The sequence below is a fragment of the Chiloscyllium plagiosum genome, chromosome 22, assembly GCF_004010195.1.
Source record: "Chiloscyllium plagiosum isolate BGI_BamShark_2017 chromosome 22, ASM401019v2, whole genome shotgun sequence".
Lineage (NCBI taxonomy): Eukaryota > Metazoa > Chordata > Chondrichthyes > Orectolobiformes > Hemiscylliidae > Chiloscyllium > Chiloscyllium plagiosum.
In genome coordinates this window covers 16,353,200-16,372,150 of record NC_057731.1, presented here as the reverse complement: position 1 = coordinate 16,372,150, position 18,951 = coordinate 16,353,200, and the positions used below count along the sequence as shown (strand labels likewise).

Sequence of the window (18,951 nt, the reverse complement as noted above, 5' to 3'; positions counted from 1 at the left end):
ACTCCCTTTCTGTATCTTCTTTTGTTAAGGCATGTTTTTACATACATCTTCATCCAAGGACTTCTGCAGAAGTGTATCAAAATTATACTTTTTATTTTTTAAAAATTTTCTTTACAAGCAATCGGTATTTTCCTCAAGCTTCATTTCCAGAAATTTCAGATAGAAACATTGGTACACAATTGTATTACCTTGGTCATTCGTCAGTTCTTCTAATGTACTCAAAACCCATTTGGTCTGAAAGCTACTTCTGTAGCAAGTTGTAAAAGGAACCAACATGTCTACAGAAATATTTCGAAGTTAATAGTTAAACTCTCCAGATGCACAGGAAAAACACATATGCATTTGATTCAAATATACAATTTATTTTAAACGTGGATTTTTTAAAAAAAACATGAATCTCTTACCCTACATCACAGCATGGGCCATCTGAAAATCACGAAGCAGGGATTCATTATCCCACTGGCATCAGGTCTTTGGAACCATGAAGGTGCTGGGGGCCCTGTTTCACAAGTGAACACTAAGTCTGGCTTCTTCTTTTTTAACAACAGGATTATATTGCTTGGGTTTGTCAAATAAGAGATTTGTTTTTGTTATTTCCCGTTGTCACACTTTGCCTAACTCTTGTCAGTTTCTATTGTAAAGTCATTTAAAGTAGAATAGATCAAACATCCGATAAGATCATGGTCTCAAACCACTTCTCTGCATGATTTTCATCTTCATTGATTTTTTTTGTTTAACCCTTGGAGTCCAAAAAGCTTTTTGCCCCAGTCTTGAGTATGCAGTTCTGAAGCAAGGTCACTGACCTGAAACTTTAACTCTCGATCTCCACATGTACTATGTGACCACCTGAGTCTTCCCAGCACCTTTTGTTCATTCTTGTGCTCCAGAACTAGCTATTACCTGAGCCAAGTTGAACAAGTACAGCTACAATACCTGGCATCAACCCAACGATGTAGAAAATTGCCCATATTTATCTTGGCTTTTGTGTACAGGACATATATAATCTGGCAAATTGCTACACCACTGTATACATGCATTAACAAAACGATGGAAGATGATCTTGGTGTTAGACAGCAACACTTATACAGGAATACACTTCTTACTGATTTCTTCCATTTTGTGTTCAGCCAAGCCTGTTTGATTCCAGACCTCTTTACAATTTTGGTTCAAATATTGGAAAAATAGCTGAATTCCAGAGATGAGTTGAATCACTGACCTTGGCATTAAGGCTGTATTTGACTGAATATGGCCTCAAGAAGCCCTATTAAATTGAAATAAGTGGGAATCAGAGATGACTCTTGAATAACTGGTGCCATACCTACCACAAAGGAAGGTAGCTGTGGTTGTTGTAGGAGGTCAAACATCTCCATCGCAGGACAGGAGTTCCAAAGGACAGTCCTCTAGGCCCAATGATCTTCAGGTGTGCCATCAATGACTTTCTGTCCATTATAAAAGTAGAAGTGGAGATATTTACACAATACTGAAAATGTGTTGCTGGAAAAGCGCAGCAGGTCAGGCAGCATCCAGGGAACAGGAGAATCGACGTTTCGGGCATAAGCCCTTCTTCAGGAATGACCTGCTGCGCTTTTCCAGCAACACATTTTCAGCTCTGATCTCCAGCATCTGCAGACTTCACTTTCTCCTCAGATATTTACACAATGTTTGACCTCCTTTATAACTCAGCACGGGAAACAATCTGCACCTGCACAGCATTCCTTTGGGCTGATAAGTAAGAGTTACATATTTGCCATATAGAGCCAGACCATCTCCAAGGAAAGAGCATCTAATCATCTCTGCTTGTTATTCAGAACCATTAACATCCTGAGAGTTACCATTGGCTATAAATTTAATTGGACCAAATACAAACTGTTAACTACAGTAACAGATAAGAGGCTGGGAAGTTGCAGGGAGTATTGACACCTCCTGTCCACCATCTATATGGCTCAACTGAGGAGTGTGAAGGAATTCTCCCTGTTCCACAGATCAGTTCAACTCCAAGCTTGACAAAGCAGCCAGCTTGATTCACACACCATCCTATTTTTTAAATGATTTTGGTCCCTCACAACCACAAGCAGATTGGCAGTTGCAAGTACAATCCTAATACTGCTAAAGCTGACATATTCCCTAGACCTGAAGTATTCATCCTGGGTTATTAAGAGAAGTTGAAACAATATACAAAGTATAATATTCTAAGATTCTCTCTAGGTTCTCCTGGAAATGAGACACTTCAAAACCACAAATGCACTTGTTGAAGAAAAGAGAGAGACAGAAAGCAGGGTCCAAAGATCAGATCGATTAATATCATTCATTAGGACAATTGGTGGAATCCATTAAGAATGTAGTAACAGAACCTTTAGAGTATTATCCAATCTGAATCACCATGCTTTTATTATGGGGACTTCAATGGTAACTGTCTCCCAACTGTAGGTGCCATCACCTCTTAGAATTCTCTCCTGTTCGTACAGGATATATTGGTGTCTGACATATTTTCTATAACAGATCACTATCATGCTATTACTTAACTAGTCTCTTAATCAGAATTTCCAATTTTAGTGTGCAAAACCCAGATGTCAACAGGATTGTGTGCATCTTAGTCCGTACCAGTTGTCCATTTGATCTCGTTCCTTTTTATCAGAATATGTACCAATTACATGCACCTGAGTGGTTTTCTAGGCCATTTCTGGAGAAGTTAAGACAGCACATTGCTATGAATCTGAAGTCTCATAAATGCTTGACCAGGTGAGGATAGCACATTCCCGGTTCCAAAGAACATGAATTAAACAGATGAGTTTTTGACTGTTGAAAATTGGTTTCATGGTCACTATGCAACTCTCCTTTAATTCTAGATTTGTTTTGTTCACTAAATTCCAATTTTTGCCATCTGTCATGGTGGGATTCATCTCATGATTATTAGCCTAGAGCATCAATTGGAGTGTGCTGATTAGTAGTCCATTGACAATACCAGAAAAACACCCCCTCCCCACTTCAGGCTTGTGGTCAGTGTTCCTTTTAATTTTCATGTCAGCTGTGTGGGCCTTTGGAACCAGAAGTTGATGCCATAATTTGGCATCAGTGCAAAACTCTGTGTATGGGTAGTTGGAACTGCAGCTGAGAAGGAATGCTGCTGTGGTGAAGAAATTTTACTTTTTCTTTTGGATTGTCATCTGTTTGAAGAAAAACACAAGCACTGTACAACTGAGTTATTTTGGAATATCCCAGAACAAAAGAGGTGTTTGTTTTTTTTAAGATCTTAATTAAAGATTTATGTATTGCAACTCCAGTTGACTGCCTGGAGAAGCTTTATCCAAATTTGTTTTCTGTTTCAAAGTGATTTAGGTATAGCATAATGAAACAGTAAAGTTGTTAATTTAGGGCTGAAGTTGTATTGAAGGATGTATTTGATGCAAACAAACACCTGGTCCAGATGGTACCTTCTGTTTCTCAGGAAGGTGTATTCTTAAAATAAGATGTTGTGAATGGAATGAGCTAAGCTTTTCTATGTTTGGTCTCTGAAGTTTCTTCAGAGACTCTGTCATAAGTCATTTTCCATCAAATCTCTCCAGTAACATCTGAAGATTCCGGAAGCCCAAGGATCAAACCTTGGCCTTTAATAATCAAAACTTTGCTAAGTATCATCATAAGTCCCAATTTACAAGAGAGTACATGCCTCCCATTTTTTTAAACTGAAAATTCATGGTTTGACCATCCTCTTGTAAGTCAACTTTCAATCTTAGAAAATACTTTAATGGCGGTACGAGTGATTTCTTGATATAAAATCATGCTTTTTGTTTTAAGTTGAAACAAAGATTTTCCACACTGTATGCTTTTGTCCCAAATGTTGACAGCACAGGAGGAGGGCATTTGGCCCATGTTGCCTGTACCAGCTTTTTGGGAGAGCTATTCAATTGCACTGTTCCCAAAGTGCTTTGTTTTAAATTCCTTAATTTCTTTTCAGTGTCTCTGCTTCTGCCAGTCTTTGAAGCAGTCATGGCAATTCCTCCAGTAGCTTTTGGGTTGTTTGCCAATGCTTTTGATTTAGTACCGATCAGTTAGTCAGTTAAGACTGCAGGAGAAACTCATCAGGTCTAGCAGCATTGTAGAGAGAAACACAGTTAATGCTTCAAGTCCAGTGATCTGATCTGCACTGTCTACAGTTCTTTGTTGTATTTGAGAGGAAAATTGAGGTGCATTGTGGTTTGACTCTAAATTGCCCTCTGAAAAGGCCCACTAAGCCACATAGTTCAAAGATGGCTACTGCTGGGCAATAATGTTGGCCAGTCAGCCACACCCACAACCCATGAGAGAATGAAGTATAAGCAATTGGAAGAGAGCAAAAAAGGGCAAGGTGGTTTCAGTAAGAGAACATTCAGTAAATTGGGTTAACAGTGCATGTCAGTGAATTAGTTTGGTGAGTTACTGGTTTGGATAGCCATATCAGCATATGACCTTGTACAGATGGGGTGAACAGAATTGAGTTCTAAATGTTCTTGGAGAAAAGGCCACCATGAATTATGGAAGGAAGGATGATAGTATTGATTTTAATTAAAGTCTAACTGCTGGAGGCAGGCTGTCTTAGTGGATACAAGGACCAAACCAATTTGGTTAATTCGAAGAGATAATACAAGTCTCTTTCACACCTTGCTCTATTTCATAGGCCACCAACTATTGGAGAAAAGTTATGGAGGAACAAATTTGCAAATAAATTGTAGAGTAGAACAAAAGCTCAAGAGTAGTGACAATGAGGAATGTTAATTATCCCAATGCAGATTGAGATTATAATGATGTAAAGGGCCAGAGAGAAGGAATAATTGCTAAATTATGTTCAGGAGAATTTTCAAGAATGTGTCTGGCCCAATGAAGAAGCTGGCATTACTGGATTGGTTTGATGACTAAGGTGATTTTAAGTGTCAGCAAAATGTTTTAAGGGACAGTGATCACCCTTAACTTAGAAGGACAAAGACCAATCCAGATTTTAGAGAAAATGAATTGCGGAGTTCAATTTCAATGGACTAAGATCCAATCTGGAATGGATAAATTGCAGGCAAAAACTGGCAGGCAGAATTAATGGAAAAATGGGTTGCGTTTTTGAGGAGATAATTCACGTATTGGCTAGGTACATTCCTGAGAGGGGAAAAGATAAGGCAAACAAAACCAGGGCTCAGTGGATGATGGTTTGTCGATAAGTGAGAACTGAGCTGAACATAAACTTCTGAGGTGCATTTAAAAAACCATGAGAGCTACAAAGTAAACCCTACAGATTAGGGACAAAAAAGGAAATGCCTCCCTGGAGACGGAGGGCATGGCTGAGTAACAGTATGACTACACTGCATATTCCTTCTATGAGAAGGAAGGTGCTGCTAAAATCAGAAAATAGGACAGATCGTTCTGGTATAATGTGCGTTTTGTTAACAGAAATCAGCTATAATGTGATTGAATTATGGATGCTGTTTGGATGACGCAAGCTTTTGATTGAACTGGCTGAGCAATTTTCTTTAACAATCATCCACAGAAGGTTTCCATAATACAATTGGCTATAGCACGAGGTTGCTGAGGGACACAACTGTTGTGTTCTAGCAGAGTGACCTGTAGTGAAATACTGGATGGGCCAAAAATGTTGTGGTTCTGTTCGCCGAGTTGGGAATTTGTGTTGCAGATGTTTCATCCCCTGTCTAGGTGACATCCTCCATGCTTGGGAGCCTCCTGTGAAGCCTACGGGCGAGAGACGCTAAGACAAGCCAGGAAATGGGAATCCTGTGCCAACCGCCTAAGACTTCACAGGAAAATGAATGGATTATAATTTAACTTTGTGGATAACAAGTGGAAGGCGAGTGGTGAACATGACAGCTTGCAGATGGATTTTGACGAGTGAGCGGGGAAAAAGCTTGGCAGATGGAATACAATATAGGAAAATGTGAGATTATGCACATTTGCAATTTGAATAGAGAGACTATATAGGAAATGGAGAAAGACTGTAGGAAGTATTGAAACCAAGATTTGGGAGTTCTTGTTCATGAATCACAAGGTAATATCTAAATTTATTGGGTAGTAGAGAAGAGAAATGGAATATAAAAGGGAGGTATTGCTAAAACTATACAAGGCATACATCTGCAATATTGTGGACTATTTTGGGTCCCTTTTATCCCAGGAAAGATTATGGTCGTATTGGAGGTAGTTCAGAACAGGTGGTCAGCCAGATTGGTTGCGGGGGGGGGGGGGGAGGAAGATCTATTTTTATGAGGAGAGAATGAGTCGATTGGGCGTGTACTCATTGGAATAAAGAAGAATGAGAGGCAACCTTATTGAAACGGATAATATTCTTGGACTTAATAGGGTAAAATCAGAACGATTGCTCTTTGATCAGAGGGCATAATCTCTCAATCTGGTTTTTATATAAAACAGGAATGAGGAATTTCTTGAAGCTAGTGGATCTGTGGAATTCTTTGCCGCAGAGGATTGTTCAGGCCAGGTCATTAAGTATTTTCAAGGCTGAGCTAAGTGGATTTTTAACCACAGCGAGAGAATTCTGGAAAAGGCAAGAAAGTGGAATGAGGATTCAGTTCAATGTGATCTCATTGAATGGTAGAGCAGACTCGACAGACTGGCCAGTCTCTGCTCCTATGTCTTGGGAGGTAAATTAATGGAACTACCAATTTTCCTTGAGTTTTCTGGAGTTGTGTAACCCTGGAGATTTAATTTCATGGGTGATGGTTTTCAGGGATTGTCTACCAGAAATGTGTTCGTTGTGGGATGACTTAGTGCCCCAGTCCCCCTAATCAGCTTGAGCAACAGACTATTTTGGGATCCTATGATGTACACCAGACCCTAAACATACCAATTTCTGCTGCAAATGGTCAGCATGTTCGGCTGCTAAGAGACTACCCGATGATGGAGTCTGTTATTTTAGAGGTTGACCAGCTCAGTTGGTTGGATGGCTGGTTCGTAATGCAGAGTGATGCATCAACATGGGTTCCGTTCCTGCACTGGCTGAGGTTACCATGAAGTGACTTTATATTTGGGCCCTCTTGTGAGACAGTGGTGGTATCCCTATCTTTCGACTGAGGCCTGGCTTCAAATCCCATCTGCTCCAGAAGTGTGTAATAGCCAATTGACCATTTTTTTTTTCTAATTGCATTTCCTGCCTGATTAAAAATCAAAGCACATGCCAAATCTGTTTACAGTTAACAATCTAATGATACAATAAGAAGAACTGTATTATCACAGTGCATTGAGTATAGGATTGGATTAGATTAGATTACTTAGTGTGGAAACAGGCCCTTCGGCCCAACAAGTCCACACCGACCCGCCAAAGCACAACCCACCCAGACCCATTCCCCTACATTTACCCCTGCACCTAACACTATGGGCAATTTAGCATGGCCAATTCACCTGACCTGCACATTTTTTTTGGACTGTGGGAGGAAACCAGAGCACCCGGAGGAAACCCACGCAGACACGGGGAGAATGTGCACACTCCACACAGTCAGTCGCCTGAGGCGGGAATTGAACCCAGGTCTCTGGTGCTGTGAGGCAACAGTGCTAACCACTGTGCCACTGTGCCGCCCAAAGGAGTTGGGGGTAATGTTGTGGCTGTATGGGACATTAGTTAGGCCAGTTTTGGAGTACTGCATTGAATTCTGCTCTCCTTCCTATCAGAAGGATGTTGTGAAACTTGAAAGGGTTCAGAAAAGATTTACAAGGATGTTGCCAGCATTGGAGGGTTTGAACTATAAGGAGAGACTGGATAGGCTGGGGCTATTTTCCCTGAGTGTCGGAGGCGGAGGGGTGACCTTAGAGGTTTATAAAATCATGAAGGGCATTGGGTGGATAGTCAAGGTCTTTTACCCATGGTAGCGAAGTCCAAAACTGGAGAACATAGTTTAAGGTGAGAGGGGAAGGATTTAAGAGACCTAAGGGGCAACATATGGAATGAGCTGCCAGAAGAAGTGGTGGAGGCTGGTACAATTGTAAAATTTAAAAACCATCTGGATGGGTATATGAATAGGAAGTGTTTAGAGGGATATGGGCCAAATGTTGCAATTGGGGCTAGATTAATTTAGGACATCTGGTCCACATGGACAAGTTGGACCAAAGGTTCTGTTCCCATGCTGGCCAGCTCCATGACTAATTGAGTGAACTATCAATTGAAGCAGGCCATGTAGCAACTCAAATCTGTTTTGCTATTTAATGAGATCATAGCTGATCTGCAACCTGATTCCACATAACTACCATTGCCAATATCCCTCAGTTTTGGATTACAATTCTGCCACATTTAGATTTAATGAAATAACATAATTGTAATTTTCAGAAGAAAATTCCAGACTTCTGCAATCCTTGTGCTTAAATGTTTTCTAATTTTATTTCTGTAAGGTCTGGCTGAACTAGGAATCTGCTTGCCAAGGCCAAAGAAGTCCTGCCTAAAATGTTGTCCCCAGAACCCAGTCATCCAGGTGTGGTCTGACCAGGCCCAAGGACTTTTAACTCTCATTGTAAAGCCCAGCATATCATTAGCTTTTTGAATTTTAGTGTACCTTTCTATGATATTTTAACAATTTGTGCACAATAGGTCCCCAAGGTCTCTGGACCTCTATCCTTTTCATCATTTTAAAAATACCTGATTCTGTGCTTTTTCGCTCCAAAGTGGATGATGTCACATTTTCCTGCATTTGAAATTTGGATATCTGCTGCTTTAACCCATCACCTTATTAATGACTTCAATGAATAGTTGAGGACCCAGCATAGATCTTGGGGGACACCACCAGGCATATCCTGTGCATCGACTCGATTATTCACTCTGTTTCCTGTCACTTATCAGCCTGTATAGGAAATTAGCTAACTTTCTCTCAATTTTAACAATGGAAATAATTGCAGAAAAAGAAAGTTAAATTTATTTAGATGTGACATTTATTTAGGCATGTGAAATTAAATTATTTGGAATTGATCATTTCTAATGTTTTTGCTGTAGGGTGATCGAGAAACCTTTGAAAATTATTACAGGAAACAACGAAGGAAACAAGCAGGACTGGTATTGCAACCACAGTCAAACATGGTATTGTTCACAGTGATTACTGAGACTTGCATGTTGTTGTGCATTTCATATTTTGTGATCATCTGTTAAATTTCTTCCCATTTCCTCCTCTCATATTAGCATGAAACTGTTGACGGCTACAGAAAATATTTTAACCAAATTGTTGGGTAAGTGCTTGTGACCTATTGAAGGCTTAGTAATTCATCTGTGTTGGGTAAGAGTGTCTTAAAAAGTATTGATGCTTTGCAACTTTATGCATTTGCTCCAAAGTAGGTAAAAGCCTGCTCCATCTATTCCACAATTTAACCAGGATAACTTTTACAGTAAATGTGGAAGCTGGTATAGCTTCAATTCCCACACCAAAAGGTTGACTCCTTAGACAAGACTGACACTTCAGCTAATAGGTTCACATGCAAATAGATACCATTCTTAAAGCCATTTTTCAATAATACTGAACTAATCTTAATTACTGTCACATTTATAGATTACACAGAAGCCATGAACATAATGGGTGGCATGATGGCTCAGCAGTCAGCGTGCTACCTCATAGCACTGGGGGACCGAGGTTCAATTCCAACCTTGGCTGATTGTATGGAGTTTGTGTTCTCCCCGTCTGCGTGGATTTTCTCCAGGTGCTGCAATTTCCTTCCACAGTCCAAATATGTACAGGTTAGGTGTATTGGCCATGTTAAATTGCCCTTGGTGTCCAGGACTGTGCAGGGTCGTGGATTAGCCATGGGAAATGCAGGGTTATGTAGATAGGGTGAGGCACTGGGTCTGGATGGGATGCTGTATGGAGGGTTGGTGTGGACTCGCTGGGCTGAATGGCCTCTTTCTGCACTGCAGGGATTCTATAAAAATACATAGGAAACAGTTTACATATTAGAAATATACAGTGTTTGATTCTGTAATATAGTACTATATTTAAATCTGACCTTTTCGATTTTAGATTTTTTGTGGTGGAAGATCACATATTACATGCAACACAAGGGTTGGTGACCAGAGCATTTACTGATGAGCTGTGGAACATGGCGCTTTCAAAAATTATTGCTGTCTTAAGAACTCATTCAGTAAGTTATTCAGTTGCAGTGTTTTAAAACCATTTAAGAAACAAAATAAACATCTTCCCAAGTCAGCATAGTTTCAGGCACATCATTTGAGAATTTGACCTCCTTACCTTTTTTTTGTTTAATATGCGATGCTACTCCAAATTCAAGTCTGGTGCACTGATTATATCGATCTTTTTGTAAATGCACATCTAAAGTCCGTGCAGGAATAGACAGCTTTCTCTGATTATCTCAAATCTGCTTGTAGTAAATGATGAAAGTTGAGGATTTACACTTTAAAATGAATCATTTAAATATGATTTGCTCTAGTGGTATTTGGAACTAATAATGAAGGGGTTGTCTCACTTATGCTTGTGCCATGATGCAAAGTAAAAGTAGATGATTTGTGTATTTAGTGGATTGTATAGGAGATGCACATTCTAACATCACATTCATGTCAAAAATCCAAGTCTTTGTTCTTCAGAAATCGGAAGGTTATCTCTTTCATAATTGTAATTGTTGTTGATTATGGGAGGCTGTGTCTGTCATTGGTAACTCTATCAACAGATAAGCGCCTCATGTTTGTTGATAAGTATACACCAAAGTGATGTATGGTTGCACCTCTTTCTTTTGACTCTTTTTGTAATTCAATTACTTAAATTTGGGAAAGGGCCTGCCCGGCTTTTGTTTATCTCAGTAGAATTGGGCTTTGAGCCACAGCCCCAGGCTATTTGCATAATCCTTAAATGATTTACAATTGGCTAGCCTTCCAATCGGGTTTTAGTCTGGCAGTTTAGAATATTCAGAGTTAATCTGCTTTTATTGTTGCAATCTGTCCTCATTAGTCTCAGCTGACCTCTTCATTAGATCTAATTGAATAGTTCAGTATTGAAAGCACCACCAGGCAATAGTTCCTAATTGTCATTCTAAATGCACTGTTTTCAATATACACCCAGTTAAACTAGCAATGTTTTCCTTTATATACTAAAGTAAACCTTCGCCATACAGTAGAACACTATCTAGTCCATAAACTGAATAAGTATTGCTGAAACATACATCAAAGTTAATTTGAATTGTGCTTAATTTAAGATCAAACTAATTATGCTTTTGTGATATTGTGTAAACTGCAATTAAATATTATATGAAGTTTAGCATTATAAATGCGTACTGTCCAACTGGTCTACCTGCACACATTTCCAGTCATACTACTTTCAGTTCTATTTTAGTGACTGTAGATTTTGCCACTAGTTCTATAATAAAATATGTAAAGAGAAAAGACCAGAAACGTAATTCAGTTGCGAGGGCCTTTGCATGACCATTGCCCTATGCAGGCCATTGTTTGCCTGCTTTTGTTTTGGATAAAATACCCACAAAGTATTTAGTTGTAAATTTAATATTCTTTTAAAACTAGGAATTTGAGAAGTAAATGTAAATAATCCCTTCATTGAGGAATGTGGATAATATAGAGTTATTTCATTTTTATATTATATTGCCTTTTTTCTATTAGCTCATTGATATCAAGTGATACGATGGATGTAGACTAATATGCTACTATTCTTACATGATGCCATCCACTTTTGCAAATGATTAGTTATGGTGGTAAAAGTACTGCAAGTAATAATTGTACACTCAATTAAAAGCAATAATAATTTGTGGTATTATCATGTTGAGTCATTTACAAATTGTAATTGAAAATAACAGCGACTGCATAGTCACATGTATATTTTTGTAATTCTGCTCTCTCTGGGAGAGCACAGTTCCGTGTTTTCTAGAAAATATTAACTTGACTTTAATCTTGTACTCCTAGTCGTATTGCACTGATCCTGACCTTATTTTGGAGCTGAAGAATCTTATTGTGGTTTATGCTGACACTTTACAAGTAGGTGTTGATTCATATTATGGTTTTCTACATCCACTGCTAAATTATATTGTAATCAGCATTTTGCGAAATTTCAGAATCTGGATAAATCCAGTAGCATTGAAGGCAAGGGTCTCGAACCTAATAGACTCAGTGGGTGCAAACAAGTGAAACTTTTTTCAGTTTTAGTGCTAAGAAATGTTACAATAGAAGACATTCCACTAAGTCTTGTTTTCAACACCTTGACAATAGAGGAAGTGCCTACAGGCTTTCTATTTGAAGCTTGGCAGGAATAAGAAAGTAATGATCAGTAATAGCCATCATACTACTGATAAAAACAAAGACACAGAAGACTGCAATGAAGAACAACATACTAAGGGAAGTGTAAGGGAGGTTTCTGGGTTTGAGGTAAGGGAAAATATACAGATAGAAAAGGGTGGATGGATAGGAGGACTAATTAACCAACTCTAGGAGTGGGAGAGAGGTTTTAAAACTGTCCAGGGTATGATATAATGTATAACCCTCTTGAAGAAAGTTTTACAAGGTATATAAAAGAGAAAACAACTTTTTTCATGGATGTGTTGTTAAAGATGTTGGGACAATTTACTTAGTCTTTTAATGTCAGTTGTAAGCAATTAAGCTAAAATTAGTTTGATGTTAAAATTAGACTTAGTGTGCTTTTTGATAATTCTAATTTGTTAAAACTGGTCAAATAAGTTTGTCTGTGGAATGTAAAACCTGGGACAGAGTAATACAGAAGTTTTAGTCTAAGACTGTTCAATTACGAAACAAAATATGTAAATCCAGCTTTGCAGATGATATCTTGTCAAGTAGGATATTGGATCAAGACCAGGAGACCTACGTTTTAAGCATTTGTTGTATGAATTATGTTTGTCAGAAAAATAGTGAGGATCTTGCAGTTGATTTCACTGTACTTGGGCCCGATTAGAACAAGTTGGATACCTCCATATCTCCATTAATTTACGGAAAGTGCATTTGTACAGCTTATCAACCATCTTCCCACAGCATGAATTGTTTATCTGTCGGGCATTGAGCCACAACACCAGCATTTTTTTTTTAGTCTGTACAATACTGTAATGGAGAGCAACAGAAATTTTTGATCTAGCTTCCCAGCCGATGTTATCCCCTCTTCATTTTTGAAAATATATTTCTACTTCCGTCCATTTTCTGCCTTAATATGTTTAGTTTCAGATTGTCTTCAAAATTGATCCCTCAGTGAACACCATATTTAGCTGCGCTCTAGTATTGTGACTGTAAGGCAACCATTACTGAATCAAAACTTTACATATGAATCCACCTTCAACATTATGGCTGTCTTATTTGTAATATTTATTAGAGATTTGTTTTTTTTTTTTGGGTAGTATTGGTCCCACTCACTCACTCAACCCAAGTCTTTAGAATGACCTCCCCTTTTAATAGGATGCTGCAAACAGATTTTTGCCTCAATTTTCTAGGATTTTGGAGCAAAACTAAGGACTTGTACTCTTGAGAACAGAAGCCCAACCTTTCCAAAATGTATCTGCTTTTGCTTTGAGAAGTTGAATCTTGAGCCATATTTGCAAGACATTTTAAGAAGTTGAGATGGACAAGTATTCTACTTTTTCTTTAGTTATTATTGCAATAGACTGTATTCCAATAGTTGTGAAGATCATTAAAAATCAAATTAATAGGACTTCTTTGTTTCACTCCTCCATAACTACTCCAAAAGAATTGAGCAAAACTTTTAAAAAATAAAAACTAGCTTGATGTCAAACCTAACCAGAGCAAAAAGGTATCAGAGTTTGCAGAACTATTCTGCAAACTCCAGCTATCACTAATCCTGCATGTCACTCTTCAATGTTCAATTTTTGTACTAAACTTCAATTGGCAAAACTTGATTAGTATTTGTCATGCTGTTCTTCATTTCAAACAACTGATTCAATTTTGTTACTGCCTGCCAAATGTTCATGTGTTCTCTTGATTTGAATTTTTTTCCAGGGTTATGGATTTCCTGTGAACAGACTCTTCGACCTGTTACTTGAAATCCGGGATCAGTACAATGAAACTTTATTAAAGAAATGGGCAATTGTGTTTAGGTTAGTAATGTTTATGAAACTTTTTAAATATTTTTTTATATCAAAGCATTACCATTTATTATTGTTATCTTCACTCATCCGATTTTGAACTCTTAAGTATTTTCTGTCTAACAGGATGATTCTCCTCTTCCAGATAGAGTTGCCACCTTCCCTTACAAACTTGCCTAAACCCTAGGCTTGACTGTAAACTAAACAAGGAAGTGAAATCTTTTACTGGGCTCAAACCAACATTGATTTGATCTAGGGTTAAGGATGTTAACTCAGCAGAGTTGACACACGTTTTCTTTTGTTTTTCTTTTTAATGATTTAAGTAAAGCTGCATTTTACAATTTATTATTAATAGTCCATAATAGGCAAACATTTCTAATACCAAGGTGGACATTTAACCTTCAAGGTAGTAGCCTAGTGTGTACATAAGGATGGCTGTGTGGTCAATGAAATAGCATAGGCTATTCTTGTTTTCAATAGGGCTTGGTTCTATTACAGGGTAGAAGGTAGAGAATAAAAATTATTTTTCCTGTGGTTCATGTTAACCCTGAGCTTTACTCATTTGTTGCTGACATTGGATGCAAAAGATTAAGCACTGCATTACGAGCAGTAACAATCATCACTTAAAATTTCCCTAAGCCCCTAAATAAATTATTTAAGTTTAAAATAAACCATCTACCACCACTTCATTAATGGAATTATTAATGCATGGTTATGTTTTCTATCTAGAATTTGCATGGGTGAATATGGTATTACTTCAGAGTCATTTAAATCTTACTTTAAACAGGGAAATCTTTGAGTCTGACAACTGCAGTCCTATTCCAGTTGCAAATGAAGAAGAATACAGAACGATAATAAGTCGATTCCCATTTCATGACTTGGAGCTTGAAAAGGTCAGTGACATCATTATTATATTTTAGATTTATTTTGTCAACCACTCGAATTTGATTCCAGTTCATTTACGCTGCAACATTAATGAAATTAAAAACAGTTTCTGCAGAACAGTTTTAATTTTCCAAGTAAAGCTCTGAGTGAGGACTTCCTCTGATTCCAGGGAGGGGGGGGGAATATTGTGAAATTACTTCAGGCAGCATTCTACTACTTGAGTTGAAAACCAGACAATCTACTGAGAATTTTATGTTCATTTTTGTACTTAATATAAATAGCAACATGGTGGGAATATATTGCTTAAAACCTTGACAATTGAGTTGATTGATTTTTGAATTAAGGAACAGATTGTAGAAACCTTTTACCAAGTTCACGAAAAGTTGATCTAACTTTGTGGAGCTGATGATCTGAAGTGTTGCTAGGTAGTTTATTAACAAGATTCTGCCAGTTCTGAATGGATACTGTAGTAACTAATCTAAAAGCCTTACAGAATAACTGCACCAAAAATATTCAGAAATACATTAGATTGTTTATATCTATTTCTTAGTTGGATAGAACTGAGAGGTAAGAAAGGGTTTGATCACCTTATTGGGATTGTACTACAGACCCTTCAATAGCATACAGGAAATTGAGAAACAAATTTGTAAGGTGATCTCTGGTCTCTAAGAATAATAGGGTGCTAATGGTAGGGGATTTTAACTTTCCAAACTTGGACTGGGACTACCATAATGCTAAGGGTTTAGATGAAGAGGAATTCATGTATACAATAAAGTTTTCTGATTCAGTAAGTGGATGTACCTACTAGAGGTGCAAAACTTGACCTATTCTTGAGAAATAAGGCAGAACAAGTGACTGTGGTGTTAGTGGAGCCAGCAACCATAATTCTATTAGTTTTAAAATTAGTGATTGAAAAGGATAGACAGGATCTAAAAGTTGAAGTTCTAAATTGGAGGAAGGTCAATTTTGACAGTATTAGGCAGGAACTTTCAAAAGCTGATTGGAGATGGATGTTCACAGGTAAAAGGATGGCTGGAAAATGGGAAACCTTCAAAAATGAGGAGAGTCCATGCTGGATGACTGAGGAAATTGAGATTTTGATCATAGAAACGAAGGAAGCATATGTCAGGCATAGATTGAGTGAATCCTTAGAATATAAAGGCAGCAGAGGTATACTTGAGGGAAATCAGGAGAGCAAAAAGGGGACGTGAGATAGCTTTGGCAAATGGAGTTAAGGAGAATCCAAAGGGATTTTATAAATACATTAAGGACAAAAGGATAACTAGGGAGAGAATAGTACTACTTAAAGATCAGCAAGTCAGAGTATGTATGAAACAGTAGGAGATACTATATTTTGCATCAGTGTTTACTGTGGAGAAGGACATGGAAGATATAGAATGCAGATAAGTAGATGGTGACATATTGGAAAATGGCCATTTTACAGAAGAGGAGATGCTGGATGTCTTTTAAAAACATATGATGATTGATAAATCCGTAGAACCTGATCAGGTGTACCTGAGAACTCTGAGAAGCTAGGGAAGCGATTGCTAGGCCCCTTGCTGAGATATTTGTATCATCAAAATTCGCAGGTATGGTGCCAGAAGACTGGAGGTTGGTTAACGTGGTGCCACTATTTAAGAAAGATGGTAAGGAAAAGCCATGGAACTATAGACCAGTGAGCCTAACATCTATGGTGGGCAAATTGTTGGAGGGAATCAGAGGGACAGGATTTACATATATTTGGATAGGCAAGGACTGATTAGGGATAGTCAATATGGCTTTGTGCATGGAAAGTCATGTCTCACTAACATGATTGAGTTGTTTTTTTGAAGAAGTAATTCAGAGGATTCATGAGGGCAGAGCAGTAGACATGATCTATATAGACTTCAGTAAGCATTAGACAAGGTTCCTCTTGGTAGACTGGTCAGTAAAGTTAGATCACATGGAGTACAGGGAGCTATATCAATTTGCATGCAGAACTGGCTTGAAGATAGAAGATAGGGTGGTGGGGGAGGGTTGCTTTTCAGAATGGAAGCCTATGACCAGTGGTGTGTCACAAGGATCGGTACTGGGTCCACTGCTTATTGTTATTTGTGTAAATGATTTGGATGTGAACGTAGGAGGTATAGTTAGTAAGTTTGCAGACTGCACCAAAATTGGCGGTGTAGTGGACAGCAAAGAAAGTTACTTCAGGGTTCAAGGGGACCTTGAACTGATGGGCTGAGGAGTGGCAGATGGAGTTTAGTCTAGATAAATGAGTTGCTGCATTTTGGAAAGGCAAGTCAGGGCAGGGCTTATACACTTAATGGTAAGGTCCTGGGGAGTGTTGCTGAACAAAGACATTGGAGTGCAGGTTCATAGTTCCTTGAAAGTGGAGTCACAGATAGGATAGTAATGAAGGTGTTTGGTATCCTTTCCTTTCTTGGTCAGAGCACTAAGTACAGGAGTTGTTGCTGTCCAGGACATTGGTTAGGCCACTTTTGGAATAGTGAGTAATTCTGGACTCCTTCCTATTGGAAAGATGTAAAACTTGAAAGGGCTCAGAAGAGATTTACAGGATATTGTCAGGATTGGAGGGTTTAAGAGGGAGAGGCTGAATAAATTGGGGCTATTTTCCCTGGAGCATTAGAGGCTGTCTGGTAACCTTAGACGTTTATAAAACAATGAGGGGCATGGATAGGTTAAATAGACAAGTCTTTTCCTTGGGTTGGGGGTAATCCAGAACTAGAGGGCATCGGTTTAGGGTGAGAGGGGAAGCATTTAAAAGGGACCTAAGGGGCAACTTTTCATGCAGAGGATGGTGCATGTATGGAATGGACAGCCAGGGGAGGTGGTGGAGGCTGGTACAATTACAACATTTGAATGGGTACATGAATAGGAAGGGCTGAGAGGGATATAGGCCAAGTGCTGGCAAATGGGACTAGATTAATTTAGGACATCTAGTTAGTTTGGACAAGTTGGACTGAAGGGTCTCTCTGACTCTAAATATTTCTTTAAAGTGAGGAAAAACTTAGAAGGTTTCAGTTTTGGTGCGAATCCTTTGTAACTAGCATAAAGTTTGAAATCTGAACTACGCTTTTGCCTCTGCTTTAGTGCTTCACGTCAAGCAGACATGAATCTTTGCAGAATTTAATATTGAAATTTAAATTGAGAGCAGAAATTTTGTTCTGAAAGTTTGGAAGGCAAGTAATTTTGCCTGGAAACGTCAACTCCTTCTACACCTTAGTTTGACTTTCAAAATCACTGCTATTTTTTTGTAGTGGTGGACAGATAACGTAGAGGAGTCTCCAAGCTAAAGAATGGATAAACAATAGGCTAGCCTAACAAAAATGGAGTAGGCATAAACAGAACCTTTTCTTGTTGGCAAGATATAACAAGTGGTAAATTAGAGGGATTAGTGGAGGGCCTCTACATTTTACAATTTTATGTAAATGGCTTGGATAAGGGGACCAAAATATTGGTTGCTTCATTTGATGGAACAAAGATAGGTAGAAAAGTAACTTTGGAAGAGGACACAAGGAGGCTACAAATGGATGTTAGGTCCGTGTACAAAAATCTGGTGAAGGGAATATTATATGGAAAATGTAAAATTGTCCATTTTAGTGAGAAAAATAAACATTTTTATTATTATATTGAGATTGTGGAGCACCAAGATGCAGAGGAATCTAGGTATCTTAGTGGATGAATTGCAAAAGACAATTATGCAGGTAGAGCAAGTAATTAAGAATGTCAATGTTTGAAGGGGAATTTGATGCAAAAGGAGGGAAGTTGTGCTTCAGTTATTCAATACACAAGTACTGGATCTAGAATCTAATGTACATAATATTGATTTCCTTATTTAAGGACAGATAAATGTATTGGAAGCAGTGCAAAGAAGATTTACTAGACTAATAATTGGAATGGATGGGTTTTAGAGGGAAGATTGGACATCTAGGCTTGTATCTGCTGAAATTTAGAAAAGTTACCTCTAACTTCATTGAAACACATGATCCTGAGAAGACTTGGGAGGATGGATGTAGAGAACCTCAAACTAAGTGCCACCATTGAAATCTA

At 38.2% G+C, this 18,951-nt stretch overlaps 1 protein-coding gene across 11 annotated transcripts in view; it reads left to right on the top strand.

Moving 5' to 3' along the window:
* Window positions 1-18,951, top strand: part of LOC122561094 (exocyst complex component 6-like) — a 203,710-nt gene that overhangs the window by 59,787 nt on the left and 124,972 nt on the right. For all 11 annotated transcript variants that reach the window (XM_043712491.1, XM_043712485.1, XM_043712482.1 and 8 more), the window contains exons 9-14: window positions 8,963-9,046; window positions 9,146-9,192; window positions 9,975-10,095; window positions 11,879-11,950; window positions 13,928-14,025; window positions 14,801-14,906. In XM_043712491.1, coding sequence (XP_043568426.1) covers window positions 8,963-9,046; window positions 9,146-9,192; window positions 9,975-10,095; window positions 11,879-11,950; window positions 13,928-14,025; window positions 14,801-14,906 — 528 coding nt within the window. The remainder of the gene's footprint in view (window positions 1-8,962; window positions 9,047-9,145; window positions 9,193-9,974; window positions 10,096-11,878; window positions 11,951-13,927; window positions 14,026-14,800; window positions 14,907-18,951) is intronic.